The sequence below is a fragment of the Periophthalmus magnuspinnatus genome, chromosome 13 (assembly GCF_009829125.3).
Source record: "Periophthalmus magnuspinnatus isolate fPerMag1 chromosome 13, fPerMag1.2.pri, whole genome shotgun sequence".
NCBI classification, from domain to species: Eukaryota; Metazoa; Chordata; class Actinopteri; order Gobiiformes; family Gobiidae; genus Periophthalmus; species Periophthalmus magnuspinnatus.
The window spans coordinates 23,473,842-23,498,838 of record NC_047138.1 but is presented as its reverse complement, the minus strand read 5'-3'; the positions used below and the strand labels follow the sequence as shown (position 1 = coordinate 23,498,838).

The following is a 24,997-nucleotide window of genomic DNA, read 5'->3' as shown; positions in this document are numbered from 1 at the left end:
AGGAGTATTTAAGGGTCAAAACCCCAAACTTCCATTTTCTGTGAGATGTGCTATTTTTTGATGTAGCATCATGACTCTCCAACAGGGCAGATAAGCTACAATTCATCCTCAAGAGGTCCTCAAGATGGCCGACAACAACAAATTAGTCACGGGACTGAAACCCATTGATAACGTGGTACTTTGCCATAAAATATACAAAAGGTTCCAAAATGTCTCTTATTGATCATACCCAAGAACACAACAAAAATCTACATTTGAACAATATTGACCTTACCTGTCTCCATCTGTACTAAATATTATTGGCATAGAGATGTCATCTGAAAGCCAGCAATAGGCCAATACTATTTAATACAGGTGGGCAGAAGCTTAAATAAACATTGTTCAAATGCAGATTGTTATTGTAATGACAAGTTCTTGGGTCTAGTCACTACTGGAAATGATCAGGTTCAACCTGTGAATTTGCCTCCTTTACTTCCTATGACAGTACACAATATTGAACAGTTTATGGTCCACCCATCTGGGAGTATGGCATCATCATATTCTACAATCTGAAAAGCACCAATGACATGAAAGGACCATGCTTATAAATGTGTAGTTTAGAACCGTCAGAATGTATTTTTGTAAATACTAGACCTAGGTTTTATGTTCAGTACAAATGTTGTAATTATACTTATTTCTTTGATTATAATTTTACGTCCATTCTATTTTGAATCAAAAGGAGATGGGAGGGACATGTGAAAAGATCTGTGATGTAATAAATATTGTTTATGTAAAATAAAAAGACACAAAAAGAACACTATTTTTTTTTCTTTACTTACTAAGTGCTACTGGCCGATAATACTCATCAAGTCAAATTTATTTAAAAAGCACATTTAAAAACAACCACAGCTATCCAAAGTGCTGTACAAAGGCGATATAAAGTGCAATCTTATAAAACAAAACATACAAAAAGACAATAAAACAATACAATACAAGTGTCCCACTCAGCTCATGTTAAAAGCCAATGCAAACAAATGAGTTTTCAACAAAGATTTAAAAATATTTGAAGGGTGCTGTTCTAATACCTAGAGGAAGAGTGTTCCAGAGAGCAAAAGTCTCCTCGACTTTTTAACTGGGACCCTAGAACATCCAAAATCATCTGATCTGCTAATCTCAAAGTTCTACTGGGAGCATGGACAGACAGAAGCTCGAAGAGACAAGGAAGGACCAACCCATGGAAACATTTAAAAACCATCAACAGAATCTTAAAACCAATCCTGAAGCTGACAGGCAGCCAGTGCAGTGCATTCAAACTTGAACCTTTTGTGTTGACTCTAACCAACCAAACTATGCTAGTGTCATTACATAACTTTCTACACATAATTGACAAAGTTTACTAAATCGTTATCCTGTTTAGTTGTTTCCAAGCAAATAATAACACAATTTCTTTCTATTCCAATAACACCATACTGTCACCGTATTTACCTCCTAACTTTGTAAACCTCTGCAGAAAAGAATCTGCAATTAATCATAGTTTTAAGTTACAAGTGCTAACACCTCCCTAGCTCCTCTCATTGAAAACAGTTCATATGGAGTTCACGCCTTTTGATGAAAGCATACATCTTTCTGGAGTACATCTTAACACCTCACATATTACAACTCCCGCACAGTATCCATCTTGTTTTATCTGCCTAATTCCAGATAATGACAGACTTATTGCTTACACACTCTGCCTGTCTCTCCATCTACGTTGTCAAAAGTTATTGTCGCCGGCGCTTGAATCATTCCGAAGCGCAATTTAAGTAAGAGCGACACAAAATGGGAGAATGCCTAAGGGTGCCGAGTGAATCAAAGACCAATCTAGTCTGACAGGTATGCCTTTCATGACGAGGCGCCAACTGGGATTTCAAATGGTCCAACCAGCCTGATAACCAGTGTGAAAAATGTGTCTATACAAAAAAGGGAAAAAACATTGATGGTTGTAAAAGCTGACACTGACTGCATTTTAATGGCTGGCAGTGAGGTAGTTTGGGGTGTTGGGAGTGGAGACAAAATAAGAGGTAATGGGGAAGAACGTAGTGTGATAAGAGGGGAAAGAGGAGCTTGTCACAAATATATAGAGGCCAGGCACTCTACACATGCAGAAATACAATCTGGAGCTTTCTTCTAAAAGCTTAATTTCTGACACTTGGGTTAACTATTGTAAATGTCCTTATAATTAAAAAAATTGAGGAGGAATTAATAGAGATTAGAGTGCCAAGAAGAAGAAAATTACAAAAATCTCAGAAAAGCTCATTAAAATTACTGAAGAACACCACCTTCTGCTGACTGAATGACACAGTCATATTAGCTTACTGTATAAATTCATACCAGCAGCTTTAATCTGTATTCAAAACAATTAGCTGTCCTTACCCAGCAGACAGTTAAATGCAACAGAGAAATATTCGGCTCTCTAAGTCACCCAAACCACTTTCCTATTGTCCGGCTAAACTCAAATTGAAATTACACTATTTTGTTGGCACGCTGTGTGGACAGTTACAGGGGCCCATTACAGCTGCTGCTATGTGAGTCGGGGGGCAGTCAGCCTGTATGTCAGCCCGCTGTAATGAAAAAGCACTTCTGGACTCTTTGAGCGCATCTTGTTTACCTCCTCTGGCTCTGAGTGGCACTTTCATCTGTCTTCTCTCCTAATTGGATCCAGTGCACGCGTTCCCATCGGAGGATCTGCATCTCCTGGTAGAGGCACGAGCGCGTTTACCTTCTCCTGCCTTATGTGTTTACGGCGCTGCTCTATAATGACAGCTCCGGATTTGCCCCGGTGTTTATTTGCATTTCCCTCTCAACCTGCCCAGTGTCTGAGGCCTAGCGCAGACATCAAAAGCTGCACCGCGAGAATGAAATGCATGGATCCGTCTAAATGAAAATAAACTCTAACAAACAGTGTTAGTGACGCACAGGGTTAGCAGCATGCATGTTAGCGGGTGTGCGGTGTTGGCGATGCACTGTTATTAGAGGACTCAGCCAAGACCCAGCTGCAGCTGCTGGTAGAGAGAGGGACAATTAAGAGCAACATGTCATTAACCAGATCATGGAACCATAGATTACAGTTGTATTATTCTCATTACAGTGGATTATGACATTAAGACATATGTTAACTTCTTTACTTCTTTTCTATATTTATCTTTTTTAATTGACTTTTATCAAAAACTTTTTTCAGGAGAGTCCTGGCTCCAGAGTAGGTTATACTAACCTTAAAGTGATTTTCTGGGGATGGAAAGTCAACTACATGAGTCCGTGTAGATAGAAAGTTAAAACAATACCAAACCATACTTTAGAACATTCTCCATGGAGATAAACACGTTTTATGACACACAGGAAATATTATGGCCAAAGGCACAGCATTTCCATGGAAACAAGTAGGAGGAGGCCCTCCTCCAGGCCAGAGTCAGTTTTATGGAGATGCAAGCCCACTCTCAGTAAGGACCCATGTTTTTCTACAGTTTTCAGTTAAATAAACACAACCATGATGGCAAAAAAAGTTTTATTTTAGTCTATTGTTTGGCAAAAAAAAAGTTGCACAAGGCTTTAAATCAGCTGACCACATATGTCACTACAACACTATATGACATTTCTGAGGAATGCAGCAGATTGCAGCTGTAACCATCAAGGTATGATAAAAACAAGTTTTTTTCAGTAGTCTTTTGAACAGGTCTGTTCATGCACTGAATATGTGCAATAGTAGTATAGAATATAATTATATCAGAAAACCTAATGAACCTAATTGGACCAGATGAGGGTGGACAAAAAAAAAAAATACCCAGAAACTAATCAATGCTAAAACTAGTTTTGAAACTAGACTTAGCACAGACCTTTCCTTAAAAGTTTAAATTGACCTTGGTCAATATCCGAGCACATGGTGATACGAAACAATAAATAAAACACTATTTAGGGTAATCTATAAGTGAGCAAACACTACCCCATAGGGTGGCCTATAGGGCATTTTTATGCCAGAAATTAACTGGTGCCCAGTACAGGTTTCTTATCAGTTTTATTATATAAAAGCTTGCCATGTTGCTCAAGTTATATAAAATCTGTCTTTAACTACAAATGTCAAAGCTATGCAAAACAACAACATACCTATAAAACTATTCATTAAAAATCCAACTCAATTACTCTACACGTTTTAAATTAGGAATCACTGGCTGAATGCTTCACTGAGAAATCAAGAGGACAGCTGGCATTTAGCTGGAGAATTTGATGGAGACAGAGGACCTTCTAGCTCATTCTCTGAAAAAGGGACATCATAATTCTCATATTATACCAGTGTTGTTAAACCTACGAGCACAAATGCATGTCTGTGTCCCTTCGGATGTCCTCACATATTGACGCTGCCATAGTTACATCTGTGGGACTCATTAAAATCCTGTACGAGGTCTGTGGGAAGAGACCAATACCGCTAAAGAAATGGCTTTGCAGGCTCTGTGAGACCTAAACGCCCTTCTAAACAGCATCAGCATTAGGCTTGAACGATTTGGGATTTTTTTTGACAAGTATGGTGACTAGACTTGCGATTTATGGTTTTATTGGATTCTGTTCAAAGTTTACATTTTAAACAAAGTGACAAAGAATCACATTTCAGAACAAATTGTACCATGTCAGGGTCATGGCATGCCAAGTGTGCAAACCAGTGACCAAAGAAAAAGGTGGCTGTTTCAAAAATCTAAAATTAACCTAAAAGTTATGCTGAGTTTATTACTACATTCCACATGTTCAGTCATAGTTTCTATGCATTCAGTGAGGATCTACAATGTAAAAAATTAAAAAAAAGAACAAAATGAAAACTTTTGACTGGTGGTGTATATCAGCAAAATAACTGATATTAGTGAGTGTCTTTACAACACTGTGCTCCGTCTGTGTATAATGTGATGAGAGCTAAAGGGTGTTCAACTGTAACCGTGCAAAATGGGGTGATAATGAGAGAAGGTGAACTCAACTGTGCCACTGTGAATGAGCACTGAAGCAATGAGGACTTTTAGGATTCATCAAAAATGTCATGTGCCACACATAGGGAAGGGCAGAGGGATGCATTAAAAAAGCAATAGTGCAGACACAGGGGATAAAAGAACACTATTGATGATGATAGCCCCATTGGCAGTAGAGCTGCTGCTCTTTCACGCCATGACGCGCCAGTCGAAGTGGCTTGGCATCACCCTCCCTAGAGATGGATGGTCTGTACCATGGGTGGCAAACAAGTTAGGTACAAAGAGCCAAAATTTTCAACCGTAAGAGTCAAAGAGCCACACAATGCACTAACCTGCCAAGACAGACACACACACACACAATTACAACCATATTACTTCCTAAAACAACAGCAAGCATTGTACTTCTGTTCATTTCAAGATAAGTGTCCACCCTCAACACACACATCAAATGCAGCTTAGCCAGAGTTAACACAGCACCTACCCCAGGGGTCAGATACCCCCCCCCCCCCCACATACACACATAAACACACACAGGCATCTCTTCCTCTCTCTCTTTCTCTCGCTATATCACCCCCCCCCCCCCCCCCCCCCACACACACACACACACACACACACATTTGCTTTTTATCTTCATCTCTGTCTCTCTCTGACACACACAACTACTGAACACACTTCAGAAACACATGTAGGGCCTGTATAATGTAAACTGATGGAATATTTTTAGTTTATTTTTTAAGTCTATTTTTTTATTATTCTAAGCTATTTATATATTATCTTGTTTTATTGCATGTACCATTATCCTTCTGTTCTTTAACTGTGCGGTGCAATACTGGAATTTCCCCACTGTGGGACTAATAAAGACTTATCTTATTAAAATATTAACACAAGCATAAATCAGGTGTTATTTCCAAACCACATCACAGATTTTCTTACCTTGTTGGAGTGATGGGATGATAATCTCAGTGGGATTTTTTAATTATCTGGAGCCAAGGTTTCAATTACATCCACAAAACTTTAAAAAACAAAGTTTTAAAAACTCTCCTTCGTTGTACGTTTTTTTTAGCACGGGCAATCTTCCACGCCACTTTATAGGATGCAAGTGTCACAGTTTCTCCATGCTTGCTCAATTGCTGAAACATTTGAGACTGTCTTTTTACCTGGCTTTTCAAGGTGCTCAGTTTGTGCTTGCGTAGTTCAGAACCTTTGGGGAATTCCTTGTCCATATTAGCCTGGAGAGAGCTAAAATGACGCTGAAGATTTGAAGCCTTGAAATGTGATATTGTAGTATTGCAGATTAAACAGTGTGATTTGCCATTCCGTTCAATAAAAAAGTAAGCATTTTCAAATTCTTCCAGAAATGTTCTGTGTTCATCCTCATATTTTCATTTAGTTTTGCATTTTGCCATTTTGCCGACGAGGGTAACAGTCTGCACGCGCATGAAATGTTTACTTATTTTCCTGCCTCTAGACATAACCCGCGCAGATGACAAGCGGTTACGTGTCAGATGCAGCGTAAAAAAAGCTGATAAATCAGTTTTTATATATTGTTTATTATTTGTTTTAATAAGCCCTGGTGGATTTGAATGTGTTTTAAGGGAGAAAAAATAAGTGAAACATGAAACGATGCAAAGAGCTGCAGTATATAGAAAATATGATAAGAGGCAAAGAGCCGCATTCCTATTGGCAGAGAGCCGCATGCGGCTCGAGCCGCACTTTTGTTCTTTGGACTTTTATCTATATTTTTTGTGAGTTTTGTAGTTTATGTCATAGTCCAGTAGTAACAAATAGTTACCTTAGAATGTTTCTTCACATAAAAAGTCTAAACTCCTATAGACTGGTGTGCCTACTCAAAGATTTTACACATTTGAAAATGGAAATTTCAAGTTGTCCAAAAGTACGTCCAATTAATTTACCTGAACTTTGAACCATAGTTAAAGAGCATATTGATAGTGCTAATAGTAGTTTGGACATATTAAAAACTAAGTAAGTGCATGGTCTAAAATCCATCCAGTTTTAAAATAAGTATAGTTAATTTGTGTCCATTTGTGCAGTGCACAAATGGACTATGGACATTAATGATGGCACATGTATCTTGAGACTGTTGTGTACGTGTGAGTGTAACTGTGATTTTAAGCTGCGGGCAGTGAGCCCAAGACAAATTTCCCTTTTGGGACAATAAAGTTTATCTTATCTTATCTTATCTTTAATAGTTTTAAATAAAATATCAGCAAATTAGATTAAACGGAGACTACCTGTTGCTTTATACAGCAGTGACATGTTCAATAAATATCTTTCAAATGAACCCTCCAAAACAAATGTTTATGTTTGAGTGCAAGGTAGCATACCAGCTAAATGCCAGTGCTCAAATACTTATCCAAACCCAGCAGAAGCCAAGCCTGAAAAAAAGGATACTTCCCTGGAACCTCCACAGCCACTCTGTAGTCCTGGAAGCTCTTGCTCGGGTGGAAGTTGAAGACGAACACCACTTGGGCCCTGTCAAACACAATGACCTTGTCCTCCTCATGCTTGGCGCTGACAAAAGCCTGGGGGCAAGAAGGCACAAGAGAGAGAGCGCCTCATCAAATATGTCTTCATGAATACTCATTACTTTTCCCTCCATCTTGAATTTTCGAAACTCATAATGGCATGTGGTATTACGGGTCTGGAAAATTCTCATTCTGGTGTCAAATTGGAGATGGTGCAGTGGGGTGAAAGCTCTCGGCCCCAGACAGCTGCTCATGATATAGCTGCCACTCTGGTGTGGAGAGGGCTACTGTTAGCGTGTCATTAGTGTAGATTATCAATGTCAGCCGCGTCGCACTATTTTTAGCGCCCTGGTTCATTGAGCCAATATGAAGCCAGCGAGTTCACCAGAAGAAATAAGGAGTCGTGGCACAGGGCAGAAAGAATGAACTGACAATATGAAGAAAAGACCATAAGGTTTTTTAAGGAAAAGTAGATTCAAATCTATATGTAGCTAAAATGTATTTGACAGAAAGAAAGTAAAGTAAAAAAGTTAGTTTTAAAGGTGCATTATGTAACTTTTCTGAGATATGGTCTGCCACCTTTTTGTTATTGATTTTGAACTGTGTTCCAAAGTATTGCATTAAACTTTTCTATCGGAGCAGGTGACCTCTACGGGGTCAGATTTGTGGTGACCCTGCTCACTGTTTTTCAAGATATCCCTTAGCAATAAAATCTATGATAATGAATTTGCGTATATGCAAGTAACGCAGGCAGTATATATCAATGGTTGGTGTGCTCTTTAAGAGAGAGACTGCAAGGACTTTGACATAATGAACTGCATTGATAGGCAAATGTATGGGTAATAAGGTAAGAATGACAAAATTCAAACTAGGGCCCCTACAACACAATAGCTTTTTAAGAACACACATCATCCATCATTTGTATTGTCCTTTAAACATGCTCTGCAGTATCTTTGCTTTGACATTTCATGTTGAAGAACGTAAAGTAATGGCTAATTAAAGACCCACACAGTATTTTACTGCTTCAATACTTCAGCAGAGGGAATCATCATGGAGAAAACTAATGTTAGCTAATGAAATGCTCTGAATGGATCTGGTAATAGTTTATGGTATGATATGGTTTATTTACTTAAAAACTGCACAGGGTCTCTATCTGTGACACAACAATCATGGGAAATTTCAAACCAAGTGTTTTGTGATTGCTCAGGGGGAGCAGACTTATGGCTATAGATTCATCAAACAAGTGTTAATGAAGCAACATACACTCCAAGTAAACATCCATCCATCCATCCATCCATCCATTTTCTTCTGCTTATCCGGGGCCGGGTCGCGGGGGCAGCAGTCTAAGTAAGGACTCCCAGACTTCCCTTACCCCAGACACGTCCTCCAGCTCCTCCGGTGGGATCCCAAGGCGTTCCCACGCCAGCTGAGAGACATAGTCCCTCCAGCGTGTCCTGGGTCTTCCCTGGGGCCTCCTCCCGGTGAGACATGCCCAGAACACCTCCCTAGGGAGGCGTCCAGGAGGCATCCTGAGCAGATGCCCGAGCCAACTCAACTGGTTCCTCTCAACGTGTAGGAGCAGCGGCTCTACTCCGAGCTCCTCCCGTGTGACTGAGCTCCTCACCCTATCCCTAAGGGTGCGCCCAGCCACCCTGCGGAAGAAACCCATTTCGGCCACTTGTATCCGCGATCTTGTCCTTTCGGTCATTACCCAGAGCTCATGACCATAGGTGAGGGTAGGAACATAGATTGACCGGTAAATCGAGAGCTTCGCATTTCGGCTCAGCTCCTTCTTCACCACAACGGACCGATACAGCGACCGCATCACTGCAGACGCTGCACCGATCCGCCTGTCAATTTCACGCTCCATCCTTCCCTCACTCGTCAACAAGACCCCGAGATACTTGAACTCCTCCACTTGGGGCAGAGACTCACCACCCACCCGGAGAGAGCAAACCACCTTTTTCCGGTCGAGAACCATGGCCTCGGATTTGGAGGAGCTGATTCTCATCCCAGCCGCTTCACACTCGGCTGCAAACCGCCCCAGTGCCTGTTGCAGGTCCTGGCTCGAAGAAGCCATCAGGACAACATCATCTGCAAATAGCAGAGATGAAATCCTGTGGTTCCCAAACCAGACCCCCTCCGGCCCCTGGCTGCACCTAGAAATTCTGTCCATAAATATAATGAACAGAACCGGTGACAAAGGGCAGCCCTGGCGGAGTCCAACATGCACCGGGAACAGGTCTGACTTACTGCCGGCAATGCGAACACAGCTCCTGCTCCGGTCATACAGGGACCGGACAGCCCTTAGCAAAGGGCCCCAGACCCCATACTCCCGGAGCACCCCCCAAAGGACACCACGAGGGACACGGTCGAATGCCTTCTCCAGATCCACAAAATACATGTGGACTGGTTGGGCATACTCCCATGAACCCTCGAGGACCCGATGGAGAGTATAGAGCTGGTCCAGTGTTCCACGACCAGGACGAAAACCACACTGCTCCTCCTGAATCCGAGGTTCGACTATCGGTCGGATTCTCCTCTCCAGTACCCTGGAATAGACATTACCGGGAAGGCTGAGGAGTGTGATTCCCCTGTAACTGTATAAGAAGGGGGACCACCACCCCTGTCTGCCATTCCAGTGGTACTGTCCCCGACCGCCACGCGATGTTGCAGAGACGTGTCAGCCAAGACAGTCCCACAACATCCAGAGACTTGAGGTACTCGGGACGATCTCTTCCACCCCTGGAGCCTTGCCACCGAGGAGTTTGCTAACCACCTCGGTGACTTCAGCCAGGGTGATGGACGAGTCCGCCTCCGGGTCCCCAGTCTCTGCATCCTCCTCGGAAGACATGACGGGGGGATTGAGGAGATCCTCAAAGTATTCCTTCCACCGCCCGACAACATCCCCAGTCGAGGTCAGCAGCTCTCCACCCGCACTGTAAACAGTGTTGGTGAAGCACTGCTTCCCCCTCCTGAGGTGTCGGACGGTTTTCCAGAATTTCTTTGAGGCCGTCTGATAGTCCTCCTCCATGGCCTCCCCGAACTCCTCCCAACCCCGAGTTTTTGCCTCTGCAACCGCACGAGCCGCAGCACGCTTGGCCCGCTTGGCCCACCTGTACTCATCGGCTGCCTCAGGAGTCCCACAAGCCAACAAGGCTCGATAGGACTCCTTCTTCAGCTTGACGGCATCCCTTACTTCCGGTGTCCACCACCGGGTTCGGGGATTGCTGCAGAGACAAGCACCGCAGACCTTACGACCACAGTTACGAGCGGTCGCATTGACAATAGAGGTGGAGAACACGGCTCACTCGGAGTCCATGTCTCCAACCTCCCCCGGGATTAGGGAGAAGTTCTCCCGGAGGTGGGAGTTGAAGACCCCTCTGACAGAAGGCTCTGCCAGGCGTTCCCAACAGACCCTTACAATACGCTTGGGTCTGCCAGGTCTGTCCGGCTTCCTCCTCCGCCAGCGGATCCAACTCACCACCAGGTGGTGATCGGTTGACAGCTCAGCCCCTCTCTTCACCCGAGTGTCCAAGACACGCGGTCGGAGATCAGATGACACGACAACAAAGTCGATCATCGACCTCCGACCTAGAGTGTCCTGGTGCCACGTGCACCGATGGACACCCTTGTGCTTGAACATGGTGTTTGTTATGGACAAACTGTGACTAGCACAGAAGTCCAATAACAAAACACCACTCGGGTTCAGATCAGGGAGGCCGTTCTTCCCAATCACGCCGCTCCAGGTGTCACTTTCGTTACCCACATGGGCGTTGAAGTCCCCCAGGAGAACAACGGAGTCCCCAGTCGGTGCACTGTCTAGTACCCCTCCCAGGGACTCCAAGAAGGCCGGGTACTCTGCACTGCTGTTTGGCCCGTAGGCCGACACAACAGTGAGAGACCTGTCCCTGGCGCAGGGACGCAACCCTCTCGTTCACCGGAGTGAACCCCAACACGAAGCGGCTGAGCTGTGGGGCAATGAGCAGGCCCAGCTCGCCGCCTCTCCCTGCGGGCAACGCCAGAGAAATGGAGAGTCCAGCCCCTCTCCAGAAGTTGGGTTCCAGAGCCCAAACTGTGCGTGGAGGCAAGGCCGACTATATCTAGTCGGTAACGCTCAACCTCCCGCACAAGCTCCGGCTCTTTCTCCCCCAGCGAGGTGACATTCCATGTCCCCAGAGCCAGTCTCCATGTCCAGAGATCCGGTCGTCGAGGCCCCCGCCTTCAACTGCTGCCCAGATCTTCATGCACCGGCCCCTTACGGATCCTCTTGCGGGTGGTGGGTCCACATGAGGACGGCCCCACGTCACTCCTTCGGGTTGAGCCCAGCCGGGCCCCGTGGGGAAAGGCCCGGCCACCGGGCGCTCGCTGTCGAGCACCCACTCCAGGCCTGGCTCCAGGGTGGGGCCCCGGTAACGCCGGTCCGGGCGACGTAACTGGCCTTGATTTCATTTTCTTCATAAGGGGCTTCTGAACCGCTCTTCGTCTATCCCGTCTCCCTGGACCTGTTTGCCATGGGTGACCCTACCAGAGGCATGAAGCCCTCGACAACATAGCTCCCAGGATCATTCGGGCACTCAAACCCCTCCACCACGTTAAGGTGGCGGTTCAGGGAGGGGCTCCAAGTAAACATGTAAAACGAAATGAGCAGAAAACAGCTTTAAACCCAGTCTGGTAGAACAGCATATTGGAACACCTCTTTGCACAAGCCCTTGAGGTTTCATAAAATGTACACCTTTAACTGCCAACATGATGCGACATAATTGTTTTAAACTCAATTTGATTGGCTATGCTAAAAAAAAAATAAAAAAAAATCACACAATAACACAATGCAATTACGTGTTGAGTGTAGGCTGAATCACTGTCAGCTGCAATATGGCGGAACATAAAAGAGAATAGAGGAGCCAGAAGGAACAGGCCCTGTGTGTGAGTGGCCGAGCCAAATGTATGCACAGTGTTTGCCAGACGCTTCCACTGCCGGGAGCTCTGCTCGCGCCCATTCACCCACACCGGCAGGCAGCACGCACAGAGCCAGGACGGAGCTCTCTGCCTCAGCTTGTAAAGGTGGCCATGGTTCAGTGAGTCACAGTACACCTCTGATTGATACAGCAACGCACAGCCAGAATTCATACATGACTTAATTACGAAGAAAAACAACAGCCAAATTCTCGGTTAAAATACTACTTGTTGTAGATTCAAGTAGGGCAAAGCATGAATCATTACACGAACCAGTGGTTTCCAAATGAAACTAAAATAATGTCATTTAGACACGTTCACAAAAATACATGTTTACACATGCTGGGAGTTGTGTTATTTTCCGTGTCTATTCATTTTCACCTAACTTGTTCTGATTTCAGATTTTATTCACTACAAACCAGTGTTTTTATTTCTCTCAGGCTTTTCACAAATGATTTGATTTTAGGGTTAGGGTTAATTTAGTCAACTAACACATTTAGTCAGCCTGAAAGTATCATTTTTTTATGTTAATTCAATTGCATTGCTTTGGGACATGTTCCTTGGATGTTTAGTTTGTACAGGATCGTGTTTGGTGTGAATGAAAAAGAGTAGCTAGGATCTAGTCTCCACTTGTCCATTTTGTAAATGTTTGTTTAATCTTTATTTATTTTAGTCATCATTGAATATTATTTAAATGAGCCTTTATTTTTAGTCAGCAAAAAATGAAATGAAATAAAATCTATGACAAAATATTTCAGTCAATGAAGTAAACACTGCGATGAGCCAACTTTAGTGCTACCAGGATTTGTTTCTAACCCAATTCGTACAGCTTCACATCTTGTTACTTGCAGAATCCATGTTATTTTATATACCTCTACACAGGACTGAGTCCATAAATAAGTAACTTAATACACTGAATACCAAAGGCTCTCATGTAAGGTATGGTGTAAGCCTAAATAATGCAGAATGTACTGTACATGAGACCAAGACGTGCACAGAACTATGGGTCGAACGTCTTTAGGGATATGTCTGGGAAAAGTTTGAGAAGCACAGATCATGATGAAACACTTTAACTTTAGCTTTAAAGAGTGGGTGGAGTGTATTGCCTAAGGACACAACTTCTGTATGCCTTGGTGGGCGTGGGAAACTTTTGGCTAGTTAACTATTTTTAAACTATTATAAGGGCTCCAATTGATTACTGATCAAAGAGCACATTACGTTATTTTGTTATGTTGTTTCCTCATCAAAAAGTTGTGTTTTGTTTCATTCACACATTTTTAAATCACACATCCTGCATAATTAGGCTGAGTTCTTCTCTAACACCACAGAAAACACTTGTGACGTCATGTGGCAATATAGGAAGAGCTCCACTCCACGTTTTTAAACTCCATACACCTTCACTAAAATCATTTGAATGATTTCAGCCCTCGAACTAAACAAAAGCTAAAAGGGAGCTGCTAACTTGAAAACTACCGCTCCATGATATCACAAGGTGGAACAGAGCATTATGAGCTTTGGAGATGTATGTTTTTGTTGAGGCAACAATATTATACGGTCTTTAAAAGTATATTATTCAATTATAATTGTGGCAACATACTTTTTAGGTGCAATAGCTTATTAAAAGAAAAGCTACGTTTTATATATTTCATTTAGAACATAAAACATTAATGAGATTTTTTTTGTATGTCTGGAGTGTTGAAAAGATGCGTGATGCTTTTTGAATATTTTCAGACAAGGCCAAGGACAATTTTTCTTTTCTCTCTCTTCATTAAAATGGCTTCACATTAAAATGTGAAGCCATCCGTTTTCATCATCCAGTTCGCTTTTGTACTTGGTACCTTGTCAATTCCAACAGAGACACCGTTTTAAAATAAACACTAAAAATTCACTGATTGGCCCTAAGGTATATTATAAATGGTGGCAGGTGTAAAGTACTTGTTTCTGAATGGAGCGGAGGGTTTTGGATGATTTACACAAAACTAACTTGTAATCCCTGTCACTTTCTACACATATGCATTACTCTCTGCACTCACAGCCCCTCAGAGAGATAAACCAAGTCTTTTACCCACAGGCTTCAATTACAGACTCACAAAATGACGCACGCACACAGCAAAATCTATTAGTGTTGAGCTCGCAGCAAACACGAAATGAGACGTTTTCCAAAATAACCTGCATGTAGGTGTACCGTGGGATGGGGAGAAGAATGCAGCTCAAACGTGGAGGCTCTTTGTGCTGTGAAGGTGTAAGGCAGACTTTCTCAAACGGGGATAGAGACACTAAAATGTGAGAGAGCACTTTGGAGAGGGTATTTCAAATGTTTAATAAGTTTTTGTTTCAAAGATAAAAAGCAAGCTGTTGATTTGTTTTTCACTTTTTTGTGTAATTTCATTACAGGTCACCACAAGCTATGTTTACATGCACACCAAAATCTGATTATAATTGGATTTCTGGACCTTTAAGATTGTTTAAATGAAATCCAAGCTGCAAGACATGAGTAATCAGTGGGACCGAATGAATTTGCGTTTTTAATTTTAAAAATCTTATAACTGAAAAAATCTGATAATTTGATTTTGAATGTGCAAGTTACTGCAGCCACTGTGAATTAGAGATCTCTTAGAATATCATGCAGCAAGTGAGTTTGAATTTTTATTATCGTGACAACACTAATTACTATACTATCATAGTTATCACAAAAACTTTAACGGGGGTGTTAAGGTGATGCGTTGTGATACTGGGCCTTACCTGAGAGGCAGCAAGCCAGCCGTACTTCTCCTCCGTCCAGTTCATGTCGCGGTCGAAGTGGTAGAGCTGGCTGTAACGCAGGTGATCAGTGTCTACCAGGTTAAACTGTCTGCGAGCGTAGTGGTAGCTCTCATTGTTGCCTTCTCGGGGGAAGTCCAGCCACTCCGGATGACCAAACTCATTCCCTGGAGACAAAAATGGGCAAAGTGAACCATATTAAATTAGTTGATAAAAATACTTGAAAAATACAACATTACGACATTGCAGAATATTAATGCAGTAGTGGTTCAGTTGTGGCGTTTTCCAGTTTCCAGATACTAGTTTTAATATAGATTAGTATCTGATTTTCAATACTTTTGACAACCTTAATTCTCATTAATGTCATATTCTCATCTTGGCTTTTCTGATGGCCACTTCTGGTTTAGTACTAAGCTTCATGTTTGCGTAGTTTGAGCATCATTGTGTTGGGGTGCATGTATTGGCACACTTTGCATTCTCACTTCATCCGGGCAAGACCTGGGGGCAATTGAAAGCAGCTGAGAGTTCACTTTTTCCATCAACACCACAGTTCAGTAGCACATTCACACACTGGGTGCTTTGAGAATGAAACCAGAGTCAGATTAGAACTGGAACAAACAGGGCAACCGCCTTTAATAACACCTCTTGTTTTCTCTACTTCTGTGGCTCACTTAAATCTTTCACAGAAGTGGATATAAGGAGTGAACAATAACATGCCTCACCTACTTGGGGTGGAGTGACAATATTTACTGAATAAAGAAAAAGCCTGGGATAGTGCGAAGTATAAAAAACTAGCAACGTAGTACTAGATACTAATTTGAGCATGTATCGATACTAAAAAAGACACATTAACAGGACAGAAATTAACATTCTAAAGCAAGATTATTCTAGCTTTAGAATGATCTTGAACTGTATCAGAACAAGTATAAGACCACACAGACTAGTATACGCCCACAGACCACTATGGAACCTACCTGGACCACTGAGGGCCAGACATAAGGCCACATGGGAATAGAAAAGAAAGTACTACCATTTAACGTGCAAAATCACATTCTATTGTCTTAAGAAAGTATCTATTATTATCATTGCATGGAATCAGTATTGAATGTCAAGTCTATTCCTTCATATCAAAATCGAGGTTGAAATTTTGTGTGACAACACTAGTATAATCTAATGCATTTTTGTTTGAACCTGTTGGAGATTGGGGAAAGAATCTGGTATTATGACTAGCATTCTAATTTCGTTCTTAAACCCATGGATATACTCCCCAGCTGTTAACAAGACATCAAGTAGACTCATTATTTGATAAGGTACTAATAATAATTAGAGATCGACTGATACAGGTTTTAGGACTGTTTAGAGTCCAGAGCAACAGATGGCCAATAAGCTCTGCCGATATTTTTGGGCCGATTTTGATTATTTTCCCCAAATTCTGTTATTTTAATTGATTACAAACTCATCCACAGCCCTTTTTTCCATAGACCTATAAGAGAGATTTGTGGTTACATCTTTTATTGCTATCTCTTTAGATTAAAGTGTTAATATAAAGCTTTGTGTGTATTTTTAGGCAGCAGATTGTGCAAAACAAAATATCGGCCTTTGCTGGAGATTTAAGGCTGATAGGCCTAGTCATTTTGCCACAAATAAAATGCATTTTATATATATATATATATATATATATATATATATATATATATATATATATATATATATATATATATATTGTAATTTGATGCTCTCTGCATCAAATTACAAAAGGTTTTATTGTCCAAGAATCAGGAAGTGTGCAGTTGCCATTAGCTTTATCAAGAGGGGAAAATTCCAATCTGGCCTCAGGGTGAATTCTGAGAATGCCGGGATTGCATTAAGAAAATGAGGAACACGTTTGGATTGTTGTAAACTATTTGAACTAATGCTGTTCAGGTACATTGACATTTACATTTGGTTTCAAAATGTATCACTAAACCCCATGTGAAAAGAAAGACCACAACAGTATCTGCTATCTCATGTTCATAAACAACCCCTTGGAATCTCCAATTGTATTATTTCTACATTCTTTTATACTGGCTTATTTTTCATTTTCAAAGCCACAGACCAGGGAGATCTGCGCTTTAAGATGTATACTTCACATGGAACTGCGATGTAAAGCTGGATGTGGAGTCGGCAAAGGCGCTCTCCTGTCAGTGCTCCAGATGAAATAATGAATATGCCAATGCATGTCAAGACAACATCACAAAACAACTGGGTTCCTAATCCAAATGATGGGTGCCCAGACATGAGACAGGGGTGGAGTGAAACTTAAGTTGTTTATGAAAAATATGCCATGGACAGGTGGAGACACTAATGAAATGTATTATGTAGTAGGTGATGAACAAAAGATGCAGAACATGGCTCGGAATTAGGATGGTTAAAAAGTGGGGGAAAAGGAGGTAGGAGAAGTAGTGACAGGAATAACAAGCCTCCCACGCAACGCCACAAGAAATGCAAAGAAGAGGCATGGCTGGCACTGGAAAGCAGAGACTGTATCCAAAGTGATGCGTGTACACTGGGAATTCTGTAGGTTTGTGTTAAGTTTAATATGCAAATGAATCTCGCATACACCAAACTGAAGAGCATGAAACATTGTACAGTGTGTTTTTACTGTAACATTTGCAATGCCAAAATTGAGACAAAAAAGGGATGGTGGAGAGGGAGTTAAAAAGGTTTTGGTCTATAAGGGAGGACTTGGGCTATGGGGCATGTTTATTCAAAGTGTCACATAGGTGTCTAATTAGTGAGGCTGCTAAATCTAAGTAAAAAATAGTTTTTGTTTTTGTAATTTACATTTTACATACTTTGTCCCAGTGAGAAAATTTGTCCTTCGCATTTGATCTTCTACTTCTGGGCATCCCATCATTGCACCCAGGCATTCCTCTATAGAACTGAAGCTATGGGGTTGTTCAAGTAGATTTGACAGGTTTTCGTGTTTTTCTAATTATTACTTTGTTTGGTGATACAGTTCCTGTGGTAAATATTTATTATGGTTTAACATCAGTCAAGTGGCAGTTTGGCAGAAATGTTATAAAACAGAAGTTGAAAATTACAGGAAGTAGAGTTGAGTTCTAAACGAATGCCTCTATACAAAACTATATCACGGACTAGAACAATGCAAGATCATCTGTGCTGAAAGCAACAAACACCAGAGCTGGAACAGAGAGGCCACAAAGATCCACGAACAAGGTCCAAGGAGCTAAACCGTGAAGAAGGAGTATACACCATTTCATACACGGGATACAATCCTGGAGAAGGCGTCAGACAGTAGGGGGCATAAGCTTTGCCTACTGTCTGCCAAAACCAAGTAAATCAGCCTACAAGATACGTCACTACACCAACACAACGATTCTGAGGAAGACATATGAAAAACATGTAAAGCAAAACATGTAAAACAAAACTAACCCCCCCATTTTGGTGAATATATACAAAATTTGTTTTCATTCATTTTATTTTTACTCCCACAGTAAATGCTGGTAAATTGCCCAGATATCATTTTAAGTGTAGTTAACTGCCACTAGATGGCACTCCATACTGTAACAAATTGCTCACGCAAGTAAGTCACAGAAATGGAAATAAACATGGCAGGTAAAAGCACATGCTGTGATCTCAGTTGATTATTTTATTATTAAGAAATAATAAAGCCATTTGATTATTCGTAAATATGCAGGTTGTTTTTTTGACAGCCTTTCAGGTGAGGACCATTTCCTGCTGTTCGGTGCCTTGCCTAGACTACTAGGACTGGCACAAGATCAAGAGTGCTGGGACCGCCACCACCACAAATCTTTTAGGATTTTAGGATGAGTACAAACAAAAAGGAAACATATGGCCATTCACTGAATTATGTAGTAAAAAAACAACTAGACTAATTCAAATGAGCTCAGAGATATTGAAAAGAAGGTTACTGCCCACTTTTCAGTTATTTACCAAGAACAAGGTGTTTTGATGCCATTGGTATTTGTCAGAACTATTGTGTAAATAGATAAGCTTGGCCATAGTTTACAGTATTGTTGCTAATTAATCACTATGGAAAATCACTTGTTTGAAAAAATTATTTGACGATTTATGTCCAAAAACCATCAAGATTAAGACCAGACTTCACTTATTATTTTGTGCAGTTTTAAATTGGATTTTGACAGCATTTTACAAAGCCCTGGAGCAGGTCAACATCTACCAAAACAGTATTAAAGTGAATGAAGCCAAAATGGGGAAGTAAGCAAAGTAAGAGTGGTGCCAATAACACCTAACAGTCCCATAGAATGCTGGTCAGGAGTACGCTGTAAATGGGTTGGGTTGAAGTACCAGAAAGAAACTCACTCAGATACAAGAAGAACATGCAAACTCAACATATAAAATTTAAATTAAGTAGCTGTAAGAACTGCCATGTAAAAGTGAAATTTCAAAACCACCCCAAAAGGTTACAATGATCTTAAAATCAGATCTTTATTGAAGTGCTCTGAATACTCCTCCATAGGACTATTAGATTTCTACTGGTCACATTGTAAAATCTGCTTCTTGAAAACTCTTTGTTGGGACAGATGGCAGCCTGAGTATAAGGGAAATCAGACCACGTCCTCACCTGAGCTTTCAGCGGTACAAACCTGAGCATGTTATTGTTAGGGCTTTAGCTGCGGCACTATTAGCAGTCTGCTTAAGCTCCCAGGAAATAGTCTGCTCCCACCACTGCACACTTCCTGGATGAGGATTCTGGCAGGTCCCGTGGATGAAAAGCTTTTTGAAAAAAACATGGAATTTGGAGAGGCATCGCTAAAGCCTTTAACCGTGAATGGAGGTGCCACTGGTAATCACAGGGTTGGACAATGAAAACTGTATTTGAAATGGTTTTAGGTCAACTAGTGTAAACCATGTCAAGCACGATTTTGGTACTTTTTTGCATTTGTGTGTATAAAAAACCAACTCTGCCAGTGCTTTTGTATTTTGTTTGTTGGTCTATGGGATTTAAAAAAAAAAAAAAAAAACTTGAATAGGGCACAGGCCAAGAGCAAATCCATTACATTTTGGTACCGTTTTCTTTTGAGTTTGAATGAATTTTTGGTGGTTGTCGAGCCTTGGCAGTGAGCGCTGTGTGCTCTTGGAGTGCCCTTCAAGTTTAGAAATTTGAAAGTTGGATTATAGGAGGCTTAAAAAATGAAAAAAGGCAGGTCAAGTCAGAACAGTGTAATAAAAACGATTAACCATTTCTGAGAACTGAGACATGATCTAAGTCAAGGAAGAGAAAAACTAGATCTAGTTTTGACAGTCAAACACACATCCTTATTACAGCTACAAATGGACAATAGGACATATAGTCCTATTGTAAGTATATATATATACTTTATTTTTGTTGTCCTCTCACAAACATGTAGTCGCTATTTAATCTTCGCGTTTTCAACCAGTAAGACAATAAGGGACATATATATATATATACACACACATATACATGTATACTGTATTAAATACAATGATTCAAATATGGACTGATTGTGTCACCATGGTGTTGGTAGCAATGGAATTGTTGAATTTAAAGTATGTAAATTTGGAATATAAAAATATTAAATATTTCTGTAATTTTGCCATTTTTTATGCAATACTTGACCCTCAACCAAAACCGGCATTCAAAACCTGGATTTGCCAGAAGAAAACACAAAAAACCTTACTCACATTTGACTTTCAACTCCTCCTGGATTGGCAGAACTGTTGCGTGCTGTTGCATATAGCATATGTAGGCAGTGAACCAAAGAGCTTTTACATTGTAGAAATAAGGGGATTGCAAAAATGTGTAGCATATTGAAATGAGACATGAAGGTGCTTACAAAGTGTTCTGAGTGCACCTCACAACAAATAACAACAGATGTAACCATGATACTAAAGCAACACATTGTTTCTTATTATACCCTGATTACCATTTCGGAGACCTGGAAAAGAGTGTTAGCTGTGAACTTAATTATTTTGCAGTAAAAATATGTAATGACAAACATAGGCAAATAAAAATGATGGAATATAATCTGTAATCTTTAATTGATGATACATTTCACATAAGTTTGGATCAGACTTCCATTCCAATGTTAAAACTCATGGCCCACTCCTCTTTAAGGCAATCCATCCTCCCTGGTTCTTCTCTTAAGCTGGCATTAATCATTATGAAAATCAACTTCCCCTTCTGTCTTGTGCAGCAAAATAAAACACATTGCAGCACGAGGATAAAAAACTGATGGATACCCGGTGTAATGTGCGAGCTAATACATTCATTGTTTGTGTGGGCTAATATCTGGGGCAGAGATGGCAGAAAAGAGAGCAAGGCGAGTCACAACCAAAACACTTGTAATTTAAGTCTTATCTTCATTGTAACCAGAATTTATGAGTTTGGAGATAATTACCCAAATAACTGCCAAGATTTGCTGATGTTCTCAGTGAAAACAAACAACATTTCTACAAACTATAGAAGAGAATTGACACAGTAGATTGTGGGGAGCCAGCACATCAGACACTCATCATACTTATTGAATGACTTTACAGTTTCCTCTAAATAAAAAAAAAAGACTGGCATTGTAGCTTTAATGCAGAGCAGAGCATATTTAAAAACACCTTCTAGCATTAGCAGGATTCATTGACCGATTCATTTTGCAGTTTTTTTTTCCTTACAGAAACTTTCTCTAAAATGCATTAGTCCAATAATTCTTATTGGGAGCATGGAAATTACAATTAACGTAGGCCAGCATGTTCACCCAGCATTATGTCCCATCACTGTTGTCCAGCCCTGGCTTCATCAGACACAGGGCTGACACTGACACTGTCCCCTCAGTCATTAGAGCACAGCGGAGCCAAGGATCATTGTGTTCTCCACTGGAAGGTAACAGTAATGCATCAACAATGAACAAATCGGAGGCCACGCTCACAGCAACACACCAGTCCCCAATACTGTGGTCTGCCATGGTAAGAAACGGTTTAGTCCTGGTTCAGTCCTGGTTTAGTCCTTGGTTCAGTCCTTGTTTAGTCACTCACCCATTCACACACATTCAAACACCAGAGCAAGTCAATACTGGGGGCGAGGTAGGTGTCTTGCCCAAGGACACAATGAAAGTATTCATCTGTGGGCACTGGGATTCGGACCACTAACTTTCGGATGAAAGAACTGCTGCCTTAAAGCCATGGTTGTTTAGTCAAGTCAAGTTAACGAATAGTTAAGTCCTAGTTTTTTGCTTGTTTTAATTATAATTTAGTTCAGGCTCTGACAGTTTAATCCTGGACTAAGTTTTATTGAGGCCTAGTTTAACCTTGGTTTAATTAAATTCCTGTTGCCTTATGTTCCCTCATCAAATACATCCCAGGAGGAGTACTACTTCCTTAATGCTTCACTGTGATTTCATTAATCCATCCAAAGTTGTCTTCTTTGTGCAACGCTCAGTTTACATTTTTACCTGCATTCTTGTCTCATATGTAAAAATCTGGATTTATCCACCAGACTTGTTTTATGGTCAAATTGCATTCACAAAAAATGCATGGCCCTATCAGCATAGCATTTACGTTACCCGAGTTCATTTTTGTTGCTGCCAGCAGAGGGAGCTCCAATGCCTAAATACCTCATTGGAAACAAGTATATTTTTCAAATTCATTACATTATTTTAATTTTGAATTATTTTACGTTAGAAATGAGAAATACATATTCTAAGGTGACCATTTGAAAAAGGGAAGACAAAGACATTAAAGACATAGGAAAGCATAATACATAGTCTTTGCTTTGCCCTGGTTTATGTCCTTGTTTTGTCCTTGCTTTAGTCCAGACCTCAGCTACAGTCCCAGCTGTTTTTGCACACTCACGGGCACCCCACAGTGATTGGTTTCACTTTTGAATGGACTTTTTGTCACTATGGTAATGTGAAATCCCACAGCACGTTTGCACATGAAATAGGAATGAGTGATCTGACAGCTGATGGGGGAGTCGGAGCGCTCATCACAGACTTAAAAAGCCTGCGTGGCTGAGGGAAATTCAAGAACAATGAGATCCGGTTCCACAAATGCATGGTATCATTGATCGACGGGCCTGAAATGTGAGACATTTTTATCTCAGCGGACCTGGAATGGCCACGGCACATGTCACACTCACTTGATGCCCCGAGTGAGACCTGCTACAACAAAAGCACAAGATAGACAGGGAGGTTTTGGATGGTTTTTCAAACAGTGTGTTGACACCAAACAATTACAAAGCACCAAATTTCTACCACATCTCTAAAAATCTACTCCTGACTCACGCATTTGACTCACAGCTTGGGACTCTGATTTGAGGTCCAAGCTATGGACTTTTGAACGATGGACTTGTCTCATCATTCAATATTTTACGTCTTTTGTTTTTTTGAACATGCTTTTGGTCAACTTGGCATTTGTATTTTCATGTTTTAGCACTTGAAATAATGCCTATGTCTCGAAAACACATTTCAGGAACAATTGAAAGGGGATCTTTCAGCTGACAAACATACAACATACAGTACGAAAGCAGCAGTTGAGCAATGGGGCATCATACTATATATATATATATATATATATATATATATATATATATATATATATATATATATATATATATAAAGACTGATGCTTTTTTTCTCACTGACAAGAAATCAGACTAAACTTTTCTTGTTTTAGGTCAATTAGGATTACCAAAATTATTTCTATTTGCTAAATGCCAGAATAATGAGAAGGATTTTTTTTTAGATAATTTTTCATGACTTTCTTCAAAGTAAGAAATTTACATACAGTAACATTACTATGCCTTTAAACAATTTGGGAAAACCCAGATGATGAGGTCATGTCTCTGGAAGCTTCTGATAGAGTTATTGACAACGTCTGAGTTAATTAGAGACACATCAGTGGATATATTTCAAGGCACAGCTGAACACACTGGTTCTTGTGTAACATCATGGAAAAGTCAAAAGCAATCAGATATCAAGAAGACAACTGTGGACTTGCACAAATCTGGTTCATCCTTGGGTGCAATTTCCAGATGCCTGAAGGTGCCACGTTCATCTGTTCAAACTATTAAACGCAAGTATAAACACCATGGGAATGTCCAGCCATTATACTGCTCAGGAAGGAGATGGGTTCTGTGAGATGAAAGTGCTTTGGTCCGAAATGTGCACATCAACTCAAGAAGAAAAGCAAAATACCTTATACCGTAAAGATGCTGGCTGAAGCTGGTAAGAGTCTGTCATTATCTATAGTGAAACGATTACTGCACCGACATGGGCTGAAAGGACACTGTCAAGAAGAAGTCATTACTCCTAAAGAAACATTTAAAAAAAAGCCAGATTACAGTTTGCAAATGCCAACAGGGACAAAGACCTTAATTTTTGGAGACATGTTCTGTGGTCTGAAGAAACTAAAATTAAACTGTTTGGCCATTATGAGCATCGACACATTTGGAGTAAAAGGGGGAAGCTTGCAAGTCTGAGAATATCATCCCAACTGTGAAATATGGGGGTGGCAGCTTCATGTTGTGGGGTTGTTTTGATGCAGGACGGTGTAGTACACTTCACAAAATAGATGGCATCATGAGGAAAGAACATTATGTGGAAATACTGAACTAACATCTTAAAACATCAGTTAGGAAGTTAAAGCTTGGGTGCAAATGGGTATTTCAAATGACAATGACCTGAAGCATACTGCCAAACTGGTTACAATGCGGCTTAAGGTCAAGCTTGGCAGCCTCGCTTCCGTCAGTCTCCCCAGGGCAGCTGTGGCTACAATAGTAGCTTACCATCACCAAGTGTGGAAATGAATGAATAATGACTATAGTGTAGTGCTTTGAGA

The 24,997-nt window shown here is 40.9% G+C and overlaps 1 protein-coding gene across 1 annotated transcript in view; it reads right to left on the bottom strand.

The window, feature by feature from the left end:
* gbe1b (glucan (1,4-alpha-), branching enzyme 1b) overlaps positions 1–24,997 on the bottom strand; it is a 255,845-nt gene that overhangs the window by 29,393 nt on the left and 201,455 nt on the right. Inside the window, exons 13-14 of the mRNA XM_033976749.2 lie at positions 15,146–15,330; positions 7,374–7,504 (exon numbers count right to left, since the gene is read on the bottom strand). Of these exons, the coding sequence (XP_033832640.1) occupies positions 7,374–7,504; positions 15,146–15,330 (316 nt within the window). The remainder of the gene's footprint in view (positions 1–7,373; positions 7,505–15,145; positions 15,331–24,997) is intronic.